This window comes from Schistocerca serialis, chromosome 4 (genome assembly GCF_023864345.2).
Source record: "Schistocerca serialis cubense isolate TAMUIC-IGC-003099 chromosome 4, iqSchSeri2.2, whole genome shotgun sequence".
Classification (NCBI taxonomy): domain Eukaryota; kingdom Metazoa; phylum Arthropoda; class Insecta; order Orthoptera; family Acrididae; genus Schistocerca; species Schistocerca serialis.
This window is the reverse complement of record NC_064641.1, coordinates 50,937,354-50,964,768: the sequence shown is the minus strand read 5'-3', so window position 1 is coordinate 50,964,768 and position 27,415 is coordinate 50,937,354. Positions and strand designations below refer to the sequence as shown.

Below are 27,415 nucleotides of genomic sequence, written 5' to 3'. Positions count from 1 at the left end.
CTTTGGAGTCTGAAGGACATTGGGAAAGGTAGTGTTCAATAGCAGTAAGGGCATGGGCCTCAGGGATGTTGGTGAGTACGGAGGTGGCATCAACAGTGATGAGTAGGGTGCGGATGATGGAGAGATGGTTGGTATCTTTGATGTGGGAAGCTAGATTATGACCAATTGGTTGGAGGTGTTGGTCAACAAGTGCCGAAATTCTTTCAGTGGGGGCACACTAACCGCCACAGAGGGGTGTCCAGGATTGTTGGGTTTGTGGATTTTGGGGAGCATGAATAAGGTGGGTGTGCAGGGTGTCTTAGGGGTGAGGAGGAAAATGGACTTACGGGAGATGTTTTGGGAAGGGCTTAAGGCTTTAAGCAGGGATTGAAGTTTGAATTGGACTTCTGGGATAGGACTACAGCGGCAAAGTTTTAGTGGTGGAACCTTTGTCTGCAGGTACAATTATTAGGTCTGGATTTGTTTTGGGGTTGTGCATGGCTGTTATTTCTTCTACTGAAAGGGGGTGAGGAAGGGACATGGGGAAGGATGGTGAGGTTAAGTTGGAGATAAGGAATTCCTGGAAGGTGACCAATGTGTGTGTGTGTGTGTGTGTGTGTGTGTGTGTGTGTGTGTGGAGGGGGGGAACACAAAGGCGGGTTCAGTGTTGGAATAAGGGTGGTTTTGGTTGGAAGGATGGATTGGCGATGCTTCCATTGCATGGATTGGGAGAAGGAGAGGAGGTCTTTAAAATCCAGCTAGTTAAATTTGGGTGTAGGGCTAAAGGTGAGGCCTTCAGATAGGGCTGAAACTTCTGTGGAGCTGAGGGTTTTGGAGGAAAGGATAACGACAGTGTTACGGGAATGTTTTGACTCTGGTTTTGGTGGAGGGTTAGTAGGGAGTTTTGGGGGATGTGGCAAATTGAAAAGGTCAGCTAGGCAGGGTTTAGCTGCTATGAGGGGTAGACAAGAACACTTTGGGTATGATAGGGATTGGATAGTGGTGCCCTGAGGTGGCAGTAGGGTGTCAGCAGGTAGGGTAATTTATGGAGGTGGTGTCTGGAATGCCCCTCCAGGTGCTGGAGAGCAAGGGATTCAATTTCGGAGATGTGATGTGTAGAGTAGGGATTGCAGAGTAGAATAATCTTGTGGAGGGAGGAGAGGTAGTACTGAGATGCCTGTGCCATGGAGATGTATTTTTGCAGTACCACTTTTGTGAGGGCCAGGGATTGGCGGAATCTGAAAAGATATAGGTCATTGTGAAAAGAAGGGTGGATCCAGATAAAGGAATCTTCACAGCTAGGCTGTTTGGGGGGGACTCCAAGGTTTATGCAGCAGTTGAGAAACAGGATGTGGGACAGGGTTTTAGCCAGGGAAAGGGATACTTTTCTAAACTGGTGCAGAAAGAAGGAGCAAGGGTATATTGCGGCAGGAGTGACGCAAAGGAAATGGGAATGACATAGAAATGGGCAAAATAGGTGTTGGTGGTTGGGAGAAGAGCTGGAAGCACTTTAAATCAATTCTGCAACTTGGCTATTAGAGAGAATAATTTTGCTTACTGTCTGTCAATGTCTTTAATATCATTTTTCCTGCCACTATTGCCTTTTGTACATCCATTTCTACCACAAAACATGTATGTTTTATGGTACTAGGTACACCAGGTCTGAAATATATCTAGCAGATTCACAACTTATCATTGGTGCACCTCGAATGGGCAAGAATTGACAATTTGCCCTAGCTGCAACCCTTGAGATATAATGAGACAGAAAAAGAAAGAAAAAAAGAAAGAAAGGGAGGAGGAGGAAGAAGGGGCAACTCAAAACACTTCCAAAGATGCCAATATAGGTTCCTTTACAGATATCATAGAAAACAATCTCTAAAGATGAGGCATTTGTAACAGGGTGTTCTTGGTATATAGTCCTACTCTTGTACATTAACCTGACAGAGTAGCCGAGGACCGAAGTTCCAAGTCTAACGGCTGCAGATTCTGATTAAATGCTTACATTACTCCATCTTGCGGCAATGCAGTTACACTGTAATATACTGAAGCACCAAAGGAACTGGAATCGGCATGCGTATTCAAACACAGAGACGTAATCAGGCAGAATACTGCACTGTGGTTGGCAATGCCTATATAAGACAACAAGTGTCTGGCACAGTTGTTAGATCAGTTACTGCTGCTACAAAGGCAGGTGATCAAGACTTAAGTGAGTTTGAATGTGGCGTTATAGATGGCGCACAAGTGATGGAACACTCCATCTCCGAATCAGCCACGAAGTGGGGATTTTCCTATACTACCATTTCACGAGTATACCGTGAATACCAGGAATCCAGTAAAACATCAAATCTCCGACATCGCTAGAGCCGGAAAAAGTTCCTGCAAGAACGGGTCCAATGAAGAGTGAAGAGAGTAGTTCAACATGACAGAAGCGCAACCCTACCACAAATTGCTGCAGATTTCAATGCTGGGCCATCCACAAGCATGTGAACCATTCAACTGAACATCATCGATATGGACTTTCGGAGTCAAAAGCCCACTCGTATGCCCTTGATGACTCCACGACACAAAGCTTTATGCCTCGCCTGGTCCCTTCAACACTGACATTGGACTGATGATGACTGGAAACATGCTGCCTGGTCGGACGAGTATCGTTTCAAACTGTATTGAGCGGATGGGCATGTATGGGTATGGAGGCAACCTCATGAATCCATGGACCCTGCATGTCAGCAGTGGATTGGTCAAGCTGGTGGAGGCTCTGTAATGGTGTGGGGCATGTGCAGTTGGAGGGGCATGGGACCCCTGATACATCTAAATACGACTCTGACAGGTGACACATACGTAAGCATCCTGTCTGATCACCGCATCCATTCATGCCCATTGTGCATTCTGACGGAGATGGGCAAATCTAGCAGGACAATGCAACGCCCCACACGACAGTGTTTAAACACTTCTGTTGGCCACCAAACCCCTCAGACATGAACATTACTCAGCATATCTGGGACGCCTCGCAATGTGCTGTTCAGGAAAGATCTCTGCCCCCTTGTACCATTACAGATTTACGGAAAGCCCTTCAGGATTCATGGTGTCCGTTCCCTCCAGCACTTCTTCAGATACGAGTCGAGTCCACGCCACGTGGTGTTGCAGCACTTCTGTACGTTTGTGGGGGCCCTACAGGATATTAGGCAGGTGTACCAGTTCCTCTGGCTCTTTAGTGTCTCTTACATGTAATTTAAAACAAGCGAAGGAAACACGCACAGTTTTCACTGAGTAAAATAACAACCTTCAACAGCTTGCCAGGGTTCAGCTTCGTAATACTACAACGTAAACAAGTTTGTACAAAAATAATTTAAATTAAGCAAAATAAAGTGCTATCGAAAGGTCTGAGGTTCAGCTTCCAGTTGGTCAAAGGACTTTCCTTTTCTGTCCTGTATAGCCTCTTTCAGTAACTAATGCATGAAATGTATGTTGCACTGTGGTTTAGAGTTCACATTAAACTGTACACAATCCTGTAATTGGCTGATTAAGTCAGTTCAAAAGCAGAGGAAAGGAAGAACACACCTCCAGTATGACAACAATGTGTATTCAAATCAACCTTCAAAATGAGGGCTTTGTTTATTACTAGGCAGATAACTTCAGTGTAGCAGGATAATTTATTATTTGTGCAATTTTGTTATGAACTATCTGAAATATTCTTATAATGCATGCAGAAAGAGTAAAACAAAGAGTAAATATTAACACATTACCACGAAGAAAAAACTCCATCAACTCTCGGTTGCTTTCTCCAATTGAGTACATGCTCTGGCATTCGTAAGCCTCCAAAACTTTCTTATTTTCAATTAAAATTGAGATTTTTAATCTGAAATAAAATTAATAACATTTACCAGTGTGTTTTCCTCTAACAAAGCATATATTTAAATAAGAAAGAATACTGAAAAAGTATTGTCTAATTTTTTAAATATAATATTTATTGCACTATACATAAAATGTGTGTGGCTTACGCAGAGAAAACAACGTGTATGGCTTACGCTGATAAAACAGTATGGGTCAGCTTAAACATCCACAGTTTGTTTCAGTCTTCAAACAATTCAAGAAATGTCTCTGTTCTTATTGTTTTTCTCACCACTGACAGTGATTTGCCAATTTGAAAAAAGTAACTGCACCATGGTTCAGAACATGGTTAAACTGTTGGTCCCCTGTAACTGACTAGGAAAGTCAATTTGAATATCTGATAGAATTATGCCTAATAAACAAGTGCAGTGTTCAACCAGCTGTGTTAAGGGCAGTCTTGCCTTTAAACAAATTGTTTGCATAACTGTTGTGATATTTAGAATTTTTGTTTAAATGCGTATGGAAAAATATGATGACAAGAGACAAAACACGTGTTTCCAGAATGAGATTTTCACTCTGCAGCGGAGTGTGCGCTGATATGAAACTTCCTGGCAGATTAAAACTGTGTGGTGTTTGGTGGCTTTATTCATACATGACACCTTGCACACAATAGATGCAGGTGTACAGGTAGATTCGGTTTCCCCAGACTCCTGAGAGGCAATATACACTGTAAGACATAATTGACTGCCAAAGAACAATCATATGGTGTATCTTTGCAAATTTGTGATAGTAACAATATGATGAGAAGGAAAGTTGCTACTCACCATATAGCGGAGATGCTGAGTAGCGTCTCCGCTATATGGTGTGTAGCAACTTTCCTTCTCATAATGTTGTTACATTCAATCCTGGATTTTCCAATTTGTGACTGTCTTGATGAATTTATATTACTGAACGATCATCCTCAAACACAGGACATGGTACTCACACCCATTTGCAGTTCTCCTATCTAATAGCTTCCAGGGTACACAAAAATTTGATTTTCAATATTTTGCATAACTAATGACTAAATTTAAAAAGCTGACATAATCTACTCATTAACAGGTATGATCTTATATTAAAAGTGTAACACAATAAGTAGTACAATTAGAAACTGTGTGTTTTGTCTCAAGGCATTTCATTCAGGGACACACAGCTAGGATTGTAACATATTGGTATCGCCATTCAAAGTTGTAACAGAAATGCTGAGGGAACTTTCATGTGAATCTTTGGAACAAAGAAGACAATCATGAGAACAGAAGAAAAGATTATTGGGAATACAGAGGTATATAGACAGTCATTTTTGTCCTCCCTCAATATACAACTGCAGTAGGAAATACTGATACAATGTACCGTCTGCTATGAACTGTACATTTGCACACAGAGTATATGTTGTTGTTGTGGTCTTACGTCCTGAGACTGGTTTGATGCAGCTCTCCATGCTACTCTATCCTGTGCAAGCTTTTTCATCTCCCAGTACCTACTGCAACCTACATCCTTCTGAATCTGCTTAGTGTATTCATCTCTTGGTCTCCCTCTACGATTTTTACCCTCCACGCTGCCCTCCAATACTAAATTGGTGATCCCTTGATGCCTCAGAACATGTCCTACCAACCGATCCCTTCTTCTGGTCAAGTTGTGCCACAAACTTCTCTTCTCCCCAATCCTATTCAATACTTCCTCATTAGTTATGTGATCTACCCATCTAATATTCAGCATTCTTCTGTAGCACCACATTTCGAAAGCTTCTATTCTCTTCTTGTCCAAACTATTTATCGTCCATGTTTCACTTCCATACATGGCTACACTCCATACGAATACTTTCAGAAATGACTTCCTGACACTTAAATCAATACTCGATGTTAACAAATTTCTCTTCTTCAGAAACGCTTTCCTTGCCATTGCCAGCCTACATTTTATATCCTCTCTACTTCATCAGTTATTTTGCTCCCCAAATAGCAAGACTCCTTTACTACTTTAAGTGCCTCATTTCCTAATCTAATTCCCTCAGCATCACCCGACTTAATTAGACTACATTCCATTATCCTTGTTACAGAGTATATAAGAAGTCATAAATTTCAGTGAATAACATGAAATGGAAGACTAAACATATAGGTATGAGAAGTACTGGAAGTGTGACGTGTATTGTCACCCTGAATTGAATGACCTTCAATATAAATTTCAATTAAAGATGCAAGGAGCTTAGTGTGTGTGTGTGTGTGTGTGTGTGTGTGTGACTTTTAGAGAGATCTTTGAAAGATTACCGTATTTACTCGAATCTAAGCCGCACTTTTTTTTCCGGTTTTTGTAACCCAAAAAACCACCTGCGGCTTAGAATCGAGTGCAAAGTAAGCGGAAGTTCTGAAAAATGTTGGTAGGTGCCGCCACAACTAACTTCTACCGTCGAATATATCTAGCGCTACACAGGCATGCTTTGCAGGCACAAAGATAAATACTGGCGCCAAAACCTCTGTGGTAAATAAAAAAAAAAAGTGGAAGACGAGCTTTGTTTCCTCCGCCCCGAGTTTCGACCACTGCATTTTCATACATTCACCATCGAAGTAAATACAAATTCCGTATTGTTCATCTTCGAATAGTGCAGCTTTTCAATGTACTACGAAAATCCGACTGGCAAGGCTGTTAGGGATTTTTGTGTCAATATGGCCAACTCTACGTTCTGAATTTTTTCCTACCTGTGAGAAGAGATGGTTGCTAATAGGAACTTTTATGAATTGTGAATCACATGCAGTATTCTCTTCACCATAAGAATAATACGAATATAAACATTTTGTCACGTATTCTTTCATGTTTGCTGCTATCTCATTTAAATTATGTCTGCCTAATTAACTACGAAACTAGAGTGAGACAACAGCAAACGCGGAAGAATATACATATCATGTCATGTTTATATAATCGTATTATTCTTATGCGTAATAATGATACAGTCAGAATTGAAGCACGGCAATTGACTAGATTTTTAAACCTAAGATGACTCTAATTTCTGTACAGAATGTAATGTACTAAAGAGGCGTCTGCAAAGATTTTCAAACGGAGAAAAATTTTCGCTAAACTCTCGTTCAGAACATCATCTATCATACGCAGTCTATTATTCGGTTCTTGTTGATCATTATCAAAGAAAGCAGCAGTGTAAGTAACAACAAATAGCAGTCTCTTGCCATTGTTTCGCTAATGAGACGATTCCTCTCATTTTTATTTTTATTTTAAATTGTAAGCGGCGGTAGCACGCACAAAAGCAAGCCTTGCCACGAGCGACGACATGCCATAAACACTCACTATCAGAATGCGACAAACAATGTATGACACAGTACAGTAATGCATCTTCAGCTTACAGAGACATAAACACCTATAACAAAGAGAACGGAACTTATCAGATCAAAGAAAAATAAGCAATCAATTCAAACCAGACGAAGCACGTGAAAAAGCAAGGGTACCCGTATAAATACGGACCGACACTTAGCAACGGCTACCTGGTAAAGCGTAACTGCTAAGCTTACCTCTCGAACCAAACTACTGTGGCTGTATCGTCATTCATTCGACCTAAATTGTGTCTCATATTACAATGGACCAACTTTGTTTCGATTTGGAGGTGCGGCCTAAAACTTTTCTCTCCACTTGAATTTCGAGTCTCAAATTTCAGGTGTGGCTTAGATTCGGGAAAATTTTTTTTCCTTTTTTTCGAGTCTCATTTTTCAGGTGCGGCTTAGATTCGAATGCGGCTTACATTCGAGAAAATACGGTAGCTACGTATCACTCTTCTCCATGCAGCAGTCTGCTATTCGATGCCTTTTCCACTAAAAAAGGTGTGCTCTAGCCTTGTATAAAAATATATCCATTATGATTTTTGTCATGTGCACTTGCAATATGAGAGAAGTATCATAATTAACTGTCAGAAAAGTTAAAAACCAATGATGATTCGAAAAACAGATGTGTAATATACTTGTTTAATAATTCAAATATTTCATTGTGTGGGGAGAAATTGAAAAGGGTGTTCCAGAACATTTGACAACAGAACCATTCCCATTCTTGCTGCGCGTAAAATATATCTGTTAAATTTGGAACAATTACACAAAGCGAAGAAATGACAAATATTTAAGTGATGTTTTTGAGAAGCCCTTTAAATAGTTTTCCAAATGTTATAATTTTAAAATTAGAAAAGACAAGGGATTCTGTTATGCAATCTGCAAAATGTACTATTATCAAAATTGATACACTAATCACCCAGAACACGTTCAAAGATCTGGCAAGTTGAGAGGCCAGCGCAGAATTTTGAACATGCCATTGTGTTCCTCGAACCAATCTGTCACAGTGCTGGTCTTGTGACATGGCACATTATCTTACTGAAAAATACCACTGCTATTGGGAAACATGAGTGTTCATGAAGGTGTTTACGTGGTCTGCAACCAATGTACAACACCCTTGGCCATCACAGTGCCTTGCACGAGCACCACTGGACCCATGGGTGCCTACATGAATGTTCCCCAGAGCATAAAGGAGTTGCTGCCAGCACATTTACTCTCACAGTAGATGGTATTAACAAGCTGTTCCCCAGAAAGATGGCGGATTCCTGCCCTCCCATCAGCATGGTGATGAAGCTATCGGGACTCATCAGACCATGCAATGCTCTGCCAGTACACCAATATCTAGTGCCAATGATCAGTGCCCGTTTCAGTCACAGTTGCAGATGTCATGGTGTTAACATCGGCACATGGGTAGATCGTTGGCAGTGGAGGGCCATCATTAGGAGTGTTTGGTGCAATTTGTGTTTGGACACAGCCCAGCATTAAAGTTTCATTTAGTTCCCCCACAGTTTGCCACCTGTCCTGTTTTACCAGTCTGCCCAGCCTACAACATGTGGCACATAATGAGGAGCAGTCGCCCAACGCCATGATGTCTGGACGTGGTTTCACCTTGATTTCGTCACATGCTGAAGACACTCATCAAAGCACTCCTCAAACACCCCGCAAGTCAAGCAGTCCAAAATGCTTGTGCCAAGCCTTCAGGTCATCACAATCTGCCTTTGGTCAATCTCAGATAGACCACGCACCTTCCTCATTCTACACAAAGACAGCACACTCCCTGATACTACGTGCATTGTTCCCGTTTCTGACTAGCAGTCATTCCTCGTCTGGTGGCACTGCTATCGCCTGGATGGATTTATATCGATAGTAGGTAGGTGGTCATTATGTTCTGGCTGATCAGTATATATGAAATAGGTAACTGTAACTAAGGTTGAAGTTTCTCAGGGTAAAATTTAAGCAAAAATAACATGTAACAGTAATATTACACATCAGTTAAAGTGAACAGATACAACAACTTTTCCAAAAAGAATAGTTGCCAATTTCAGGGACATTAAAATAATGTCTCAATAAATTTTGTATCTTTTAATTCACTGAAGTTTATATAATGTTGCAACTTTGCACTTAGGTAAAAATATTAATTGCCAAAGAGGAAATCATTTATACTTATGAGGTACAAATTTGTAGTTATAAGTAGTAGCTGGGAATACAAAAAGGTATGCAATATGCATATGATATGATAAGATTTGGTGTCAACAATCCTTTCGAGAATGAAAACAACATCGATATTCACAAATACAATATTAAGAGGAAAACTCTACTAGTGTAAGTCCTCCAGTACAACAAGGATATATAATGAGCATGTGCATGCATACACATGCACAATTGTATACAAAGAACACAGCACTTTGCTGTCTCATCTCAATGATTATAGTGGTCATCATCTACAAGGCATGTAAGTGACTTAATTCTCAAGGTGTCAATCTGATAGTAGCACACTGATAAAAATAATGTGGAAATTACTGAATATTGCCAAATACAAAAAAGGAAAAAGTTTCATACTGTTATTACATACTAGGATATAGTATATTTATGCATACTTTATATCTTCAAATGTGTCTAGTGGGACATTCCGACACACTATGTAGTCCAAAGCAAGGTCCGCTTTCCCTTGCTTGAGAAATGCAAGTGCAATGGCACGATGCTGCCACTGTTCCAGATCTGTAGGTCTGATCATGGGATCCAGCAGCATTCGAAGTGCTTCCTGGAAACAAGCATAACTTTGCTACACCACAGCTGACTTTATAAGATAGCACAAATTTCTAAAGGTACAGTATCATTCACTTCATTCTTTAATTAACAGTGGAAACTTTGTTTAATTCTTTCCTCATATTTTCCATTCAACAGTGGTCCAAATGTTATCACTGGTACATGAGAACTATGACTTGTTTACTCACTATCATTTGGTTAACGAACTACCTGCAGACAGAAGATAAGAGAATATAAAACTCTGTAAAATTCTAAAGAAAATTAAAACTTTTTTATCAGAACTGCAAAATGCAAACAGGCCGCTGTTCTCAGTGTTTAGATGAATGACATTACTTGACTATCATCGGTGTTCTCAAGCAAATACCAAGCAATACCAGATAAATAGTAGCTGCTTACATTAATAGGGAATGCAGCAGTTTTCTTTTCTTTCAAAAATAGCTAATATTATTAAGCTGCTTTACAGCTTATGTAAGCATCAAAAGTCTATTGATTTTTAACTGAAGTTAGTTAACGTTTTTTAGTGGCTAGAAATCATATCCACAGCTGCTGCAAAATAATACTGCTGATCACAAATATCTTACACATCACATACCTACAGCTCAACACTATGAGACAGCAAATAATTTCTTCTTATAATAATTTGAAAGGCAAGAAGCTATTTATGCATAGGTGATGACATAGTTTATTAAATATCAGACTCACCTCAAAGTCTTTATGATCAAGCAGCCACATTGCTTGAGTTATTTTAATAATGCTTGGTCTCATGTAGAATGCAGCTGGAAACTTTATTAGATAGTTAATTGCACCTGCATACCTGAAAATACATCAAATGTTGCAATTACCTCATCATCTTGGAAATTCAATTGCAGCATCACATGAAAATTAGATTCCGAAATAATCTCACGTAAAAAAAGACTCTCACAATTATAGCTTTTGGCCAATAAGGCTTTTGTCAACAAAAGACAAACAAACAAACAAACAAACACACACACACACACACACACACACACACACACACACACACAAATGCAACTCACACACACGACTGCAGTCTCAGGCAACAAACCACACAGCGAGCAGCAGCAGCAGTGCATGATGGGAGTGGGGGTAAGGAGGAGGCTGGGGCAGGGGGGGGGGGGGGGGATAGTATGGTGGGGGTGGCGACAGTGAATTGCTGCAGGTTAAACGGAGGGCAGGGGAGAGGCAGAGAGAGGAGAGGCGGGGCAATAGCAGGAAAGGTGGGAAGTAAAAAGGCTGGGTGAGGTGGTGGAGTGACGGCTGTGTAGTGCTGGACTGGGAACAGGGAAGGGGCTCAGTGGGAGAGGACAGTGACTAGTGAAGGTTGAGGCCAGGAGGGTTACGGGAACACAGGATATATTGCAGGAAAAGTTCCCACCTGCACAATTCAGAAAAGCTTGTGTTGGTGGGAAGGCTCCATATGGCACAGGCTGTGAATCAGTCATCGAAATGAAGGACATCATCATGTTTGGCAGCATGTTTAGCAACAGGGTGGTCCACTTGTTTGTTGAGCACAGTTTGTCAGTGGCCATTCCAGCAGACAGATGGCTTGTTGGATGTCATGCAGCACAATGGTTGCAGCTTAGCTTGTAGACGTGACTAGTTTCACAAGTAGCCCTGCTTTTGATGGGATAGGTGATGTTAGTGACCAAACTATAGTAGGGGGTACTGGGAGGGTGTACGAGACAGGTCTTGGATCTAGGTCTACCTCATGGCTCATGGCCCTGTATAGACCTAGACACAAGACCTGTCCCATATATCCTCCCACTACCACCTACTCCAGTCCGGTCACTAACATCACCTATCCCATCAAAGGCAGGGCTACCTGTGAAATCAGTCATGTGGTCTACAAACTAAGCTGCAACCATTGTGCTGCATTCTATGAGGGCATGATGACCAACAAGCAGTCTGTCCACTGGAATGGCCACTGACAAACTGTGCCGAAGAAACAACTGTTGTTAAACACTCTGCCAAACATGATATCCTTCATTTCGATGACTGCTTCACAGCCTGTACTATATGGATCCTCCCCACCAACACAAGCGTTTCTGAATTGCGCAGGTGGTAACTTTCCCTGCAATGCATCCTATGTTCCCGTGACCCTCCTGGCCTCAACCTTCGTTAGTCACTGTCCTCACCCACTGAGCCCTTCCCTGTTCCCAGTCCAGCACTGCACAGCTGTCACTCCACCACCACACCCAGTCTTTTTATTTCTCTCCTTTTCCACTACTCCCCCCCCCCCTCTCCCCTGCCCTCCATCTAACCTGCAGCACTTCACTGTTTGCCACCCCTACCACACTATACCTCCTCCTCCCTGCCCCAGCATCCTCCTTACCCCCACCCAGTCACCACTCCCATCATGCACTGGTGCTGCTGCTTACATTGTGGCTTTAGTTGCCTGAGACTGCAGCCGTGTGTGTGAGTTGCATTTGCGTGAGTATGTGTGCATGTGTGTGTCTATTGTTGATGACAGCCTTAATTGCTGAAAGCTATAATTGTGAGTCTTTTTGATGGCCTATCTGTGACTCAGCATCTCCACTATATGGTGATCGGCAACTTTCCTTCTCATAATATTGTTACACTCCATCCTGGATTTTCCATTGTTTGATCTCATGTAAAAAAGCATTTTGAAAAATATACGGAATAGCTGGATTGTTCAGAAAGATCAACCACAGCCTTATCTATAGCACCTGATTACGTCACTGCTTGTAAATATCAGAAACTCGGCTTGAGCTGTTTGTCCCACAGCCTTGATAGTATACCACAAGAAGAAACGAGAGTTCTGTGCTGGAGCGTACACCATGGAGATACTTATGTGAAATGCACTGGATGAATAGACCATACAACTATAATGAACAAACTCAATCATCACAGTGGGTCTGTGCTGGAGCCCACTCATAATAATTGAGTTTAACAGTGAGGTGGTTGTTGAAGGCAAATCTTAAGAATCTCACCAAAAGTACAAAGTTTTCAAGACAATGTTTCCAACATAGCTCAACTTATACAAAAAGTGGGTGGGAATGATTAATAGGATCTACAAACATTAGAGCTGGAACTGAAGAAAACTTTCCTTCTCTACGGTATCTGTATTTCTTCTTTGTTCTTATCACACTTTCTCATATTTTATTATATTCTGATAACGAACTAAAAATTTTCTTCATGTTAATCTCTTTGAGACTGCACCCTTTTTTTAAAAAAATTAACTTCACACACATCTTGCAATCCAAATGATAGAGAAAAATGCTCATTCTGTATCACATAACATTTTGTTACTTAAGAACTTACAGTTGTTCAGATTGGGTTATTGAAAAACTAGGACTCTTAACATCTAGTCACTGTCCTTGCTGTATTAAGAGCAACAAATAAGAGGGGAGGTATTTATGGAGTTTTATTAGACATCTATGTGTACTAATTGTAGAAGTGGCCATATTTAGATGATTTGTTTCGCATATCCATATTTGAAAGGACCACTGGTGCAATCAGTCCTATCACTTCAATAATTCAACCACACAAATCTGGACGTTGGTCCACACGACTAGCACACACAAAGAAATCTCATGGGACCAATCCCACAGTTAATGATGTAGGTCTGAAGAGACTGCCAGGGGTTGAGCCTTTTGGGATTCCTCCAAAAACACTACAAACTATCTTGTGATCCCTATGTGAAATATACAATGGGTGCTACAGGACTGTGTAGCTCAAATACCATTCACTAAATTTGTGAAACTCTTCCAAACATTTCCATTTAAGTGACAAGGATATCACTGTTATATTTCCATGTGGGTTATACAAAGCTGTTATGATAGCACTCTATGAATTCCTTCAACATTGGCTGTCAGCTCTAGATGACAAGATTCCAAACACTGAAGCAGTATTTTCAACTAGATCACACTAGCCAACTTTTAAGTGTTTCCCTAACAGATGCATCATGCCTCCCTAGAACCGAACCTAAGCCTTCCGCTCACCTTCCCTATATGTGGTTGTACATTTCTTTGCTTTCCATTTCATTTCATTTCATAGTGCTTATTAATGTTTTTCCTAGGTCTTTTAAAATATGTAGCAGGTTCCAAGAAGTTGACTAATAATCTTGACATGAAATACTTTTACTCAGTGACATTACCTTTCACTTAATGACATTTAGAGTAAGCTCCCTTCAGTACACAAAGTAGAAATACAGCTTAAATAAGTTTTCATTTTCTTATACTTATACTTTCATTCTCTTATTCAGAAATGAGACTTTCACACAGACAAAAGCATTTTGAATGAAGAATCCGACTGCGTTGACAACACTAACAAATCTTTCACATATTGATAACATTAGCCATGTTATTACACTTCCTTGGCCCACACTACATTTCCTTTATTTGCTGTTCAGTTGTCATTGAGTTCTACCAGCAGATACATTTTAGGACAGTGAAGATACTGGGATTGCACTTTGGTTATGTAATTTTCTGGCATATCTTGGTTAGCATTAGAGCACTGAAGTGTGCATTCTTCCTGCAGGGGGTTCATTCTGCTGCAGTGTATATATATGTGTGTAGGTGTGTGTGTGTGTGTGTGTGTGTGTGTGTGTGTGTGTGTGTGTGTGTGAGAGAGAGAGAGAGAGAGAGAGAGAGAGAGAGAGAGAGAGAGAGAGAGAACATGCTTTGTACAGCTTGCCCGACATTGCCAAAGATTAATAATACTACCTCATCTAATGACACAGTTGCTTGCATGGCTTTCATAGCTGCATGGATAGCACATGGATATACATAGGTCACAAAGCTGCAAAGTGGAGCGGCACAATGCTCTTCTGCAGGCCTTCCTTTGGGTTGCAACAAGACTAGCCTCAATGCTTCTTAGCTACACAGAATGGGGCAAGCGCCTGTTTGGCCACAATCTGTGAGTGCTTGCCTGCTCTGAAAACAAGTGATGCCGTGCCACGTGGATGGAGAATGAGTGCTACGAACTCAGCTTTGCAGGACAGATGCAGTGGACAAGTAAACATACAGGTTTCTTTTGAATGTAGAGAATGACACACAATGCCCATGTATCAGACAGCACTACAAATGCAACTTCTGGTTTTTGTCTTCATAATGACAGAATGAGAATTTCTTTTCCCCAACCATAGTTGTTCACGGAATCTCATACGCAAAATTAAGTCTCAGCACACCCATCAACTGAGCTCCGACTGTATAAAAATTACTGACTGGAGGTCAATTTTGATTTTAGTTCAATGCCTGAACATTGTTCAGGACAAAGGTCTACTGTGTAATACTAAACTTTGATCCACCAAAGAAGGTTCAGTGTTGAACTGAGTTAGCACAAAGCATGCTTATCAACATGCTAAAATTGGCTATCAACACAAATGTCATGCTTTGACATTACATATTAATCATACATTGTAGAAAAACATTTATTTTTGAGGACATTGAGCCCAAGATAGAGGAAAGTAAAAAGAAAAAAGGAGTGATCTTCAGATTTCTCTGCACACAAAAAAGATTTGTTGCTTGAAATAGTCTTGGGTCCATATAAGGACACAACAGAATACCAAAAATTGAAATTACTATAGCTAACAATTTCCGGGAACCTACCCTCCCATATAAAAGATACCAACCATTTCCTCCCCTGACTCGCAGCAGTTCCTGTCCCTTTACCACATGGTGCCCTGCTCATCACTACTGACGCCACCTCTCTTTACACTAACATCCCAAATGCCCATGGCCTTACCGCTGTTGAACACTACCTTTCCTAATGCCCAACGGATTCAAAAGCAACAACTTTCTTCCTAGTCACCTTGACCAACTATATCCTCACCCACAATTACTTCTCCTTTGAAGCCATTACCTTCAAACAAATTCAGGGTACGGCTATGGGCACCCACACTGCACCATCCTATGCCAACCTATTCAAGAGTCATCTAGAGGAATCCTTCCTAAAAACCCAGAATCCTAAACCCCTCACCTGGTTCAGATACACTGATGACATCTTTGCAATCTGGAAAGTGGGTGCAGAAACCCTATTCACATTCCTCCAGAACCTCAACAATGTTTCCCCCTTTTGCTTCACCTGGTCCTACTCAACCCAACAAGCCACCGTCCTAGATGTTGACCTCAACCTCAAAGATGGCTACACCAATACCTCTGTCCATATAAAACCTACTAACCACCAGCAACAACTCCACTTTGACAGCTGCCACCCGTTCCATACCACAAAGTCCCTTCCATAGCCTAGCCACCAATGGTCATCACATCTGCAGTGATCAGCAGACACTCTCACAATATGCCGAGGGTCTCATTGAAGCCTTCACAAACCATAATTATCCTCCCACCCTTGTACAAAAACAAATCTCCCGTGACTTATCTTTCCAGTCTCCCACACCCCGCAAAGTCCCACCATCTGGCCACAGAGGAGTATTCCCCTCGAAACTCTGTACCACCCAGGACTGGAGCAACTGAATTACACTCTCTGCCACAATTCCAAATACCTCTCATCGTGCCCTGAAATGAGAAATGTCCTGCCCACTATTCTTCCTACCCCTCCCACAGTGGTATTCTGCCGTCCACCACACCTACACAATATATTTGTCCATCCTTATAAAACCCATGCTCCCAACCCCTTACTTCATTGTCGACAAACTGTGGCCAAGAAACTACTGGACCACCCTGTTGCTGAGCATTTCAATGATTGCTTCACAGCCTGTACCATATGAATCCTTCCCACCAACACCAGCTTTTCTGAACTGAGCAGGAGGGAGCTCTCCCTGCAATATATCGTACGTTCCTGTAACCCTCCTGGCCTCAACCTTCATTAGTCATTTTTCTCACCCATCCAGCCACTTCCGTATTTCCAGTCCATCCAGCAGTACACAGCCGTCATTCCAATGCACCCATTCTTTATGCTTCTCTCCTTTGCCGCAACCTCCCCTCCCCCTCCCCACCTATCCCCTGCCCTCCATCTAATCTTCCAACTGCACCTAGCTGCCCTATCCTCTCTCCACCTCATCCTTGCACACTCCCCAGCAGCACTTCGTTGTCCCCTACCCCCACCCTGCTATCCCTCCCCCTCCCTGCCCCAGCCTCGTCCTTGCCCCACCCAGATGCCACTCCCAACATGCACTGCTGCTGTTACTCATAGTGTGGATTCAGCTACCAGAGGCTGCAGTTGTGTGTGTGTGGGGGGGGGGGGGGGGGTGTCTATTTTCAACAAAGTCCTTGTTGGTCAAAAGCTTATATTGTGACAGTCTTTTTTTGCGCCTGTCTGCGACTCTACATGTCCGCTACATGGTGAGCAGCAAACTTCCTCTTTGTAATATTGTTACAAAAAAATTGTAGCTATTTTATGGAAATACGATGTTAGTAAACTCCACACTAATTGCATTGTGGCTCTTACGAACTTTATTTTCTGTTGGCACTGGAATTTCTTCGTAGAAGGATTTTCATCCCAAAGTTATTTTTTATGCTTTGTGTATGTTTTAATACACCCTGATTAAGCTTAGCATCTGAGACGGCTTGAAAGTTTAACAAAAACCACCCATGATCATTCCTAAATACCTCTGTACTTTCGCCACCAGGAGATTTCTGGGGTTATGGGTGGAGTTAAATCACCAGGAAAACACACTATTTGATAAAAATGACACTGAATTTTCCTCAGTTCATTTTCTTGTGCAGGTATTTTGATGACTTCTTTCTTCAGTGCATCAATGAAGGCCAGTGTACCTTATGGACAGCTCTGAAACCTATTGCTAAATGCATTTTAAACAAATCGTCAACAACCATCTGAAAATTTTCTGAGTAATAAAAAAATGTGAGAATTAGCATGCACATTTGATCAGTGGCTCATTTCTTTTGGATGGTTTCAGCACATGCTCTCCCAACTTTAGTTGTAACTGCTGCACACTATTTTTGTCCATGTGAAACTTCAGCTTAAATAATTTATCATTTAATTCTGAGAATGGATTCGTCCTTTGCCATCATCAGTATACACGCTGGAATAATCAGATACCTATACAGTTAAACGAAAGGAAAGAACATCGTATAAATCATATAAGGTTCTTGGAGATGGAATGCTGCCCACCACTGTGGCCCAGAACATTCAAAAAATTGAAAATATTGTATGGTTTCTAAATGTAGTGTTATAATTATCATTATGACCACTACAACAGAGAAAGTAATATCGAATGGAAAAAAATTCTGAGAACTAACCCAAGTTTGAACCTGAGGTCCTCTGCACTGTGTGCCAGAATGCAACCTCTGAACTACCACTACAATCATATTAGCAGAGGCTGATAAACATCACTTTGCTAAATGACTTACTTATACTTCTTTGTTTTATTCATCAACACACAAGCGGTTGTCATAGCAGCTTAAGCATGTGTTTTGTAGTTAAAAAATTAATGTGCATTGCACAGGTACTGATACTCAAGCCCAGGCAGCACATTTATATTAGATGCTCAATTATTACTGGCAGTTTTCAAAATCAACACTTAACTGTTCACAGCAAATATTTAAATTTTTTTTTCTTACTATGCCAGTAAGTGCCTATAAAATGCCTTTAAACTAATCAAATAAATAGGACATCTCTAAGAATTGTTATGAGATCTAGTTTTTGCATTCATTAAGTACATTGTTCATTGATTTCCTTAACCTAAACTTACTGACAAAAATGCAGATTTCAGTGTTAAGCTTGATCTGAGGTCATTTCCTGTGTTAATCTAAGGCAAATACTTTATACAATCATCCCAAGTGTTTTAATTGCTAGAATGTTAAATGCAAGAATGCGAATGTGCATGCATCGTGTTGCACAGCTGCTGGTTGTCAGTTTGGGGGATGGAGTTTGTTCCATGCCCATTGCACTTCTTTGATCAATATAGCGGCAGTTAATGCCGTATGTGGATGACACTGGAGTTGTCATCCGACGATATCCCATATATGCTCAATTGTTGGCAGATCTGGTGATAAAGCAGGCCAAAGCAAAATGTTGACACACAGTAGAACACATTGTGTTACAACAGCAGTATATAGGTGGGCGTTACCCTGTTGGATGACACTCCCTGGAACACTGTTCATGAATGGCAGCACCACAGGTCAAATCACCAGACAGACATACAAATTTGCAGTCAGGCTGTGTGGGATAACCACTTGGGTGTTCATGCCATCATATGAAACCACACCCCAGACGATTACTCCAGGTGTAGTCCGGTGTGTCTAGCACACAGACAGGTTGACTGCAGGCTCTCAACTGGCTTCCTAACCAACACACAGCTATCACCGGCACCAAGACATACCCAGCTTTCCACATGAAGTCACAAATGGTGGTGGTTTGAGATCAGTGAAATTCATGCTGCACGGCATTTGGCTCGGAACTGTCCTTGAAGTAAACAATTTTAACAGTTTGTTGCGCCACTGTGAAGCCAGCTGCTTCCTAAATCGCTACTGCAGATGCAGTATGATGCACTAGAATCATATATCGAACATGATGGCCTTCCCTCTCGACAATGCCAGGTGACTGTCTGGAGCTCAGTCTTCTTCCAACTGTATATTCTAGTGACCACCACTGCCAGCAATCATGTACAGAGGCTACGTTCCTGTCAAGTCTTTTTGCAATATTGCAGAAGGAACATGCGGCTTCTCATAACCCAATTACACGACTTTGTTCACAATCAGTGAAGTGTTGATAATGGAGTCTTTGTAGCCTTAAGGGCATTGTCGGTAACATCAACTCACCATGTCCAACCTTTAAGGTAACTAACGCTCATATTCATTACAGTGTGTATTGCATGCTGATTTGTATGCTCAGAGACAATACTAGCACCGCTCTTATGGGACTGGCATGAAATCTAAATAGATATCATCTTTCATATGTAGGAACGTGCCTACCAACTTTAGTTTATGTCGCACTACTCCTTCTTGGTTCTGCTATTTCTTTTTCTGTCAGTGTATTTTATAGGCCTATATTGCAGATGTCAATCACAGTTGAAGAATTAGGGAGCACATTTTACGTTCACAAATTATGATTCCGCAAATTAAAACATCATCTATAAGAAACAACTTTGACAGTGTAAACAGAGATCTCACAGAACAGCTTGCTCTGGTTAGCCATGAAATCCAGAATCTCATACAATAGCACCTGGATTTATGATGTTTTCCTTGACTTCCAGAATCCTTTCAATACAGTTCTATCATAAATATGAACACAATATGAACTACTTAGATCTGAGACTGCATTCAGAACAATTTAACATGTAATGGGGTAAAATAATGGTGGTGGTGGTGGTAAACAAACAGATTCAGCTATGTGGTTGTCAGCTCCTCAATCCTTTCAAGGCATAAAAAGGCACAGGTAAGAGCCTTTTTCCCTCTTTACTTACTAGCAATGAAACTACTATATGTTTGTATTAGTTGCACAAAATGGGTAAATAGAATATTAAAACTGAACTGCCAAATATAAAAATTAGATCACCGTGTAAAAGGTAAAATGGCAGCCTAGTTTATGTAGTTAATATCTTATGTTCAGGGATTTTGTTGTACATGTCAGATTCATGTGCAAAGAATGGACTGGATGGCACCTTGGGGCTGAATGGTAGAGGGAGCCCAACTTCCTACCACTGCCCTATACGCCGACACATAACAGTGATATCTTTAAATGTTGTTGTAATACCCACTCCTTTGTGGGTAGTGTAGAGCATCAGCTGTAGCTGTTTCATCATCTGCTAAAATTTCCAATAAATGGTGTTCTAGGTTCATCTGAAGTCACAAGTCTTGGGTAGTCTTACATCTTTAAGGATGTGGTGAATGGTTAATGTTTCTCCATAGTAGTGTGGTGGGTTTGTTCTCGTCGCAGTAGAAATTCACGAGTTATTTTGGCATGTCCAATTATAAGAATGCATAACACAACACCTTCCCTTCTTGAGCTTTACAGAAAAATCTGCCCGATCTTAGAGGTGTGTTTGATGGTCTGCAGTTTATTGGACAGAGTACTAGCTTGCCATGTGCCTTTCCATTTCTTCAGTATGTGGTACCTACTGTGTGTCTAAGTCAGCACTTTGAATGCCTGGTTTAAGTGTTTCAAATCTCATTGCTTCTTCGACTAGTTTGTGAGCCAGCTCATTACCTGGAACAGACGTGACTCAGTATTCAGAGAAGGATGTTGAAATCCCTGTACTACCAAGGTTATGAATGGCAGAGGCCAATGAGTGTTTTGGTTAGTACTTTATTGTCTCCCGTACACTCAAAAATTCTGTGTGTATGATAAAATTCTCCGTGTATGATGAAATTCTGTTGAGGGAAAGTAATTAAGTTTTGTACTGCTCTATGTAGGCTATTAACTCTGCAGTATAATTACTGCATTCTTTTCATATAGAATGTTGTTCTCAATTCCATTTGTGTACATATGCATAACCAACTCATTCATTATCTCTTGATCCGCTGGTGTAAAGGAAAATAAATGTTGGTTCTCTTGGATGATGGAATAAAAGGCACAGTAATAAGAGTTTGAGAACTAAATTGTCTTTGGTGTCGTACCAAAGGTCCATCCCTACTAATGGTTGGGGAACATACCACAGAGGTGTTTGTGACAGGCTGCATTGTATATAGGTAATCAGAGAAAGTTGAAATTTTCGATGGAGGTCATCCAGTCTTGGAGGTCATCCAGTCTTATTGCTGCCACCGTACTGTTCTCTGGCAGTTCATGAATAACCAGGTTGTTCAACTGTGAAAGAAAATGGGATGAAAGGGGTCATTTGACAGATTAGTAATCATGATTACATAGTCAAATAAATTCTATTAGAATTTATTTTCAACGGTGGTATTCCTGGCTACTGACAGGGCTCATTCGGAAAGCTCCAGTTGCTAAACTAACTCCTTTCTTATGTACAAGGTCTAATACGAGGTCTGTTCAAAAAAATTCCGGAACTTTGTCCACAAAATTTTTCTATGCTTACCTTTTACTCATTGTGCATGGTCTCCTTCAAAATACCCTCCTCCACAATTGACACACTGCTCCCAACACTGCTTCCACTTCTGGAGGCATTCCTTGTATGCCACTTGTTGGATCATGCGAAGAGCCATCAGTGAATTTTCTTTTATCTCATCTATCATTGCAAATCTCTGTCCTTTCACCAGGGCTTTCAACTTTGGAAATACGAAAAAAAAAAAAAATAACTCGCAGGTGCCAGGTCTGGAGAGTACAGAGGATGAGGCATAGTCACGCACCAACAGGGGTCACCTTTAACTTCTGTCCGGCCATTTTTTAAACCTTGTGAACAATTCATAACAGCTAGTACCGCTTAAGCACTCGTCACCTTAGGCTTCCTGCATCATTTGGTGTGTCTCTGTAAAGGTTTTCTTGCGTTTCACGCAACACTTAATGCAAATGCATTGCTCCTCTAACTCTGCCATGTCGAAATTCGCAAACTGTGTGACAACATTCTACTCAATACAGCACTGACCAATAACTAATGGATGTACAACAATGAAACTTCCAGCAGTTACACACTGTACACAGGTATCTGCCAGGATACCAACCGCATTTCACTCCAACACATCATTGGCACAAAATTATGAATGTTCCAAAATTTTTTGAATGGATCTCATATTTCTAGGATGCTTGGTGCTGCTGACCCAAAAGCATTACTCCCTTAGTCCAAATGGAATAAAATGAGAGGTTTATAAAATTTTAATAAAACTGCTAACAAGGAAACTGAATGGTGACATTCTTCATACAGAAAGTCTCGAGTTGTCGTACATGTTATAATCTGTAGTGGAACAAAATCAGTAGATATAAATTAAATTTGCAAAACCCTAAGGGAGAGTTATGGGACTATTACTGTTTAGAGTCTACATCAATTGTCTGATGGATAACGTCAGAAGCTACACGATGAGACATTCGTAGGGAATGTTCTGGTCTACTGGAAAGTTGATATGTCTTAAGACTCTAGTGAAATGCAAGTAGCAGAAGTATCCACCACAAACTGTATAGTGTCTTACATAGTACATATGTAGACGTTATTGAATGGAAGTGCAGGGAAGCTCTTATGATACACAATTGAGGAGCCTTTTTTCAAAACTCTATACATGCAAAACATTTCAAAACAGAGTTAGGTGTGGTGATGGCATAATGTTGTCCTTTTACATCAATCCCAGAACCAAGTTTTAGCAAAGTCAACCCCTTAAACAAGTTTTAGTAATAGTCAACTACTGCTGTGTATATGAACACTCTAAATAATAAGGTACTCGCAAAACACCATATACAAATTCTTATAGTTATAGCAAAAGATGACAAATGCAATGTAATTACTCTCTCATGTCTCGGCTCTCTTTCCGCAGCAAGCAGTTAATAATAATGGAGTATACTTGTTGCTGTAAGCAATGGTACTCATTGTTGTAATATTATTTACTGGGATGAACAGTGTTGCAGTCAGACTTCATTGTCATTGGAACACCCACAGGTTCCTTTTAAACAAATATTCACTGACACTCACATGTAGATCTACAAGGAAATATTGCAAGCAGAAGCAGGACGGATGATGATTCCTGTGATTCTGAAAATGGCAGAAAGGTCAAAGAATGTTCCGATGGGAGAAAATCCCAATTCAAGAACAGCTTACATCGACCTGAATGCAAAGCAAGAAGTGTAAAAATGAACCTATCATAAAATGCAACTATGGACTTAAGGCTTCACATTAAAAAGCTACAGGACCAAAAGAATGCAAAGCTGCTGAACTCTGATAAGATTTTTCCACTTTCATCATCACTTGACATTAAATAAAATACATCAAGATAAGTTCTTTTAAATTTTTTTTAACATTTCTTCACCTCAGTGCAGAGTAGTGGTCACCCAGAAAGCAAAAAGGAAGAAAACAGTTACAATAAAGTATACCATTAGAAAACGGAATGGTGGACTGGTGCCTGTTTGTGCAAACATTTTCCTAGGAGTATCTGGAATGACAAAAGACAGGTTATCCTATCTAGCAAACTGGTTCTATGAAGGATGGAGGTTACCAAAGGAGTCAACAGAACAGGAAAGGATCATAAGGAGCTAACTATTGACGATAAAATTATATAAAAAATATAAATAGAGAGAGAGAGAGAGAGAGACAGAGACAGAGAGAGAGAGAGAGAGAGAGAGAGAGAGACCATGGAAGGGGCACGTCTATGAGAGGTTATTTGCCTTCAGATCTCATAGTCAATATAATGCTCAGGAAATTCTGTGAAGAAAGAAAAAAAAATTTGAACTGAAACAATGTTTCTTATCAAAATACCAACAAATATTTTACAAATACTTCAATCTAACATTCAGAACAGCCCATACGATACCTGCTCCACTTGCCTGCAGAGTAGAAATGAAGTATAAGCTTGACACAGATTACATGAAGTTTGTGCAAAGTGGTTTTATGATATTGTAGCGTCTATAGAATTTCAGTGTAAATTCTAGAGACAGTTGGCTCTCTACTGTCTCGAACACCCGAATTTTAATGACAAGGGTGACAGAGCCTTTTTACTACACCACACGTCTGTGTGTGCAGGAAGGACAGAGGTCACGAGGAGCCAGGAGCTGTGTCAGACAAGCGGCCCCGACAAGTGGTTACAAGCAACACCCTAGAAGTTATATCAAAAAGTCAAAGAGTATTTGGATAATGTTCCATGGTATGTGGTGACATGAGGATTGTTACAGAGACAGATGAAGCATGTGTTATATAGAGACTTTTACTGTATGTCTTAGCTCTGCATGAAGCAGAACATATGTAACTGTATGAATGTTTTGTAGATTCTAACATACATGTTGGAACCAGTTGGCTTGCTGGGGTTTGTACAGAATAATTGTTACTTTGGGATGAGAGTCGAAAATATATTGTTGTTGAACTGACAAGAGCCTACAAGTAAATAATTTATTTCAAGAATATAGAGCTGGTTAATAATATTCCCCTTAACCTGATACAGTCTTCGGAGATGAATTAAACAGTGAGAGCAACATAGCTGATAACCCGAAGAAGAGGATCGGCTGCACGCACAATGTGTTAAGTCAACTGGTAGAGACGGGTGAGTCGTGCAACCCAACACCGCACTGTCTCTTGTCATCCAGGAAAGCGTTAAGAGTATAAAGAAGGAAGATAATCCTACTGTCATTAAGATTTGCTTTGACAGAATACCAGCCTATTCCTAAAGTTATTAGTCAGTGAGGTTTTCTGTGCTAGACAAGTATGGTTACACAAACGTGCATCATGATTCATACTAAGGAGCAAAAAAGGGAAGGCATCATTTTCTACACCTGGTTGGAGACAGAATCTTCAAGATGATACCACCAAATTGCTTTGGCTTTGCTGAAGTTACTTTCTGACTTCCATAAAGAACAACCAGATGATGGCACCAATTCTCAACATCTATTATCAGATTCTTGCAGCAGCCAAAATAAAAAAACGTTGATATGACGGTGATGCTCACCACATTCTTGGAAAAGAGCACAAAATTCAATAACATTAGCCACTTCTTCCAAGTTAGTGTCCATAGCTACATGCCTCCAGACCAGGTGTTGGTAGAATGATATGTCATACAGAAAAAAAGAAAGCATCTTGTCTCCTAAAGAATATTACGATATTTTAGAAAAACATGATACTCTCAAAGTTCTAAACACTGACTGGAGTGTTAAATATCTAAAAGATAGTGCTCAGAAACTACTAAAATCAAAGCTACTATTCAAAATGAACAGCCAGCATGTCATCTCATACAAGAAAACAAAGGAAATTGTTAATGTGTCAGTAAGTGATACATACTCTGCAGATCCAATACAAGTTGACATCCTGAGACAAAAGAAACCATACCACCAAATAGTACGAATATCCACCCCCTTTTACCAACACAAAATAAAAGTAAGCAAAGGAAAGAAGAAAAAAGTTTCGGTCTTGCTGAAATCATCTGAAATTCCAGAGTGTGCAAAGGAGTTTTACACAGATGTCCTAGACGAATACTGTGCAGATGTATGAGGATAAACTTTACAATAACAATGTGATTGCAAAATGCAATATTTTTTGCGTTATTAATTTTATACTTCATGAAGTATTGACAATATAAGCTAAACAATTATGCTAAAATAGTTATCACTGCCATTACAATATTCTGTATAGGAAAGGTGCTACTCACCATATAGCAGAGATGCTGAGTCGCAGATAGGCACAACAAAAAGCCTGTCACAAGTACAGCTTTCGGCCAGTAAGGTCTGCATCAAAATTAGATATCACACACACACACACACACACACACACACACACACACACACACACACACACACTCTGCAGTCGAGTGTGTGAGATGCGTTTGCATGTGCGCAATTTTTTTTTTTTTTTTTATGAAGACCTTACTGTCCAAAAGCTTTATTTGTGACAGTATTTTTGTTGTGCCTATCTGTGACTCAGCATCTCCGCTATACGGTAAGCAGCAACTTTCCTTTTCATTATATTATTGCATTCCATACTGGTTTTTCCATTGTTTATCACTGCTATTATTGTATTATGCCACTGTATTTCCATTATTATTGTTTGTGCTCTCAATAAAGTCAAAAACTATAAATTAAAAAATGCTGTAGACAATAACATATGCAAAATTATGTATTTTACAACAATGCAGGCATATAATAAACACTACAGACATAAAAATATTAACTGTGGAAAAACATGTGGAATTAAATGAGGCAACGTAACTGATACCAGCAATAATTATAAGCATTTATTGACTTTTGAAAAAGACTGGAATAATCACATCTTAATACACTGTTGTAAAAATTAAATTTTAATATGTTTCACTACAACATTTTACTAATGTCAGTGAGATCTACTAGTCTTTGAAAATTCAAGTGCTCAAATATTAAACCTAGGTGAAAAAAGCAAAACTCATTTTATGAAAAACTGTATCTGTTGCATTTATCTAGTTTTGAAAAAACACTCCTCAATTAGTGTAATTAATATGTGAAATGGAATGTCTAACAGCTAATCCCATCTGCTACAGTCTCCTACCAAAAACTGAGCTCACAACCATAACTGCTTTCACTGAAAACTTGTTTTACTTGAATCTTACCTGTCATCTAGCGTTTCAGCAAGATCAAGGAATACATATATCACAAAGCGATGTTTGGCAGTTGTGTCCAAAACATCGATTAGGTAAGTCTGGAGCAGTGCCTGGAGAGAGGGAGGAGGATAGAAACCAGATCCACCATCCTGGACCCATAGTTCCTTCAGCTTGAGTGACTTGTCCTGTTCTAGCAACAGGTCAACAAAGAGAGGAACTTCATCCTTCAAGTCAGCCCTCCTGCAACAGCACACAGCTACATTTAGAACAAGCAACATTACATTTCATTTACAGATTCGTAGAGCTTATGAACAAATATACACTGAGGTGACGATATGCACATATAGAGATGGTGGTAGTATCGCATACACATGGTACAAAGAGGCAGTGCATTAGCGGAGCTGTCATTTGTACTCACGTGGAAAGATTTCT

The 27,415-nt window shown here is 40.3% G+C and overlaps 1 protein-coding gene across 1 annotated transcript in view; it reads right to left on the bottom strand.

The window, feature by feature from the left end:
- The window catches only part of LOC126474919 (protein ELYS), a 350,083-nt gene that overhangs the window by 186,773 nt on the left and 135,895 nt on the right, over nt 1–27,415 (bottom strand). Inside the window, exons 13-16 of the mRNA XM_050102423.1 lie at nt 26,993–27,223; nt 10,632–10,743; nt 9,761–9,924; nt 3,723–3,835 (exon numbers count right to left, since the gene is read on the bottom strand). Coding sequence (XP_049958380.1) covers nt 3,723–3,835; nt 9,761–9,924; nt 10,632–10,743; nt 26,993–27,223 — 620 coding nt within the window. The remainder of the gene's footprint in view (nt 1–3,722; nt 3,836–9,760; nt 9,925–10,631; nt 10,744–26,992; nt 27,224–27,415) is intronic.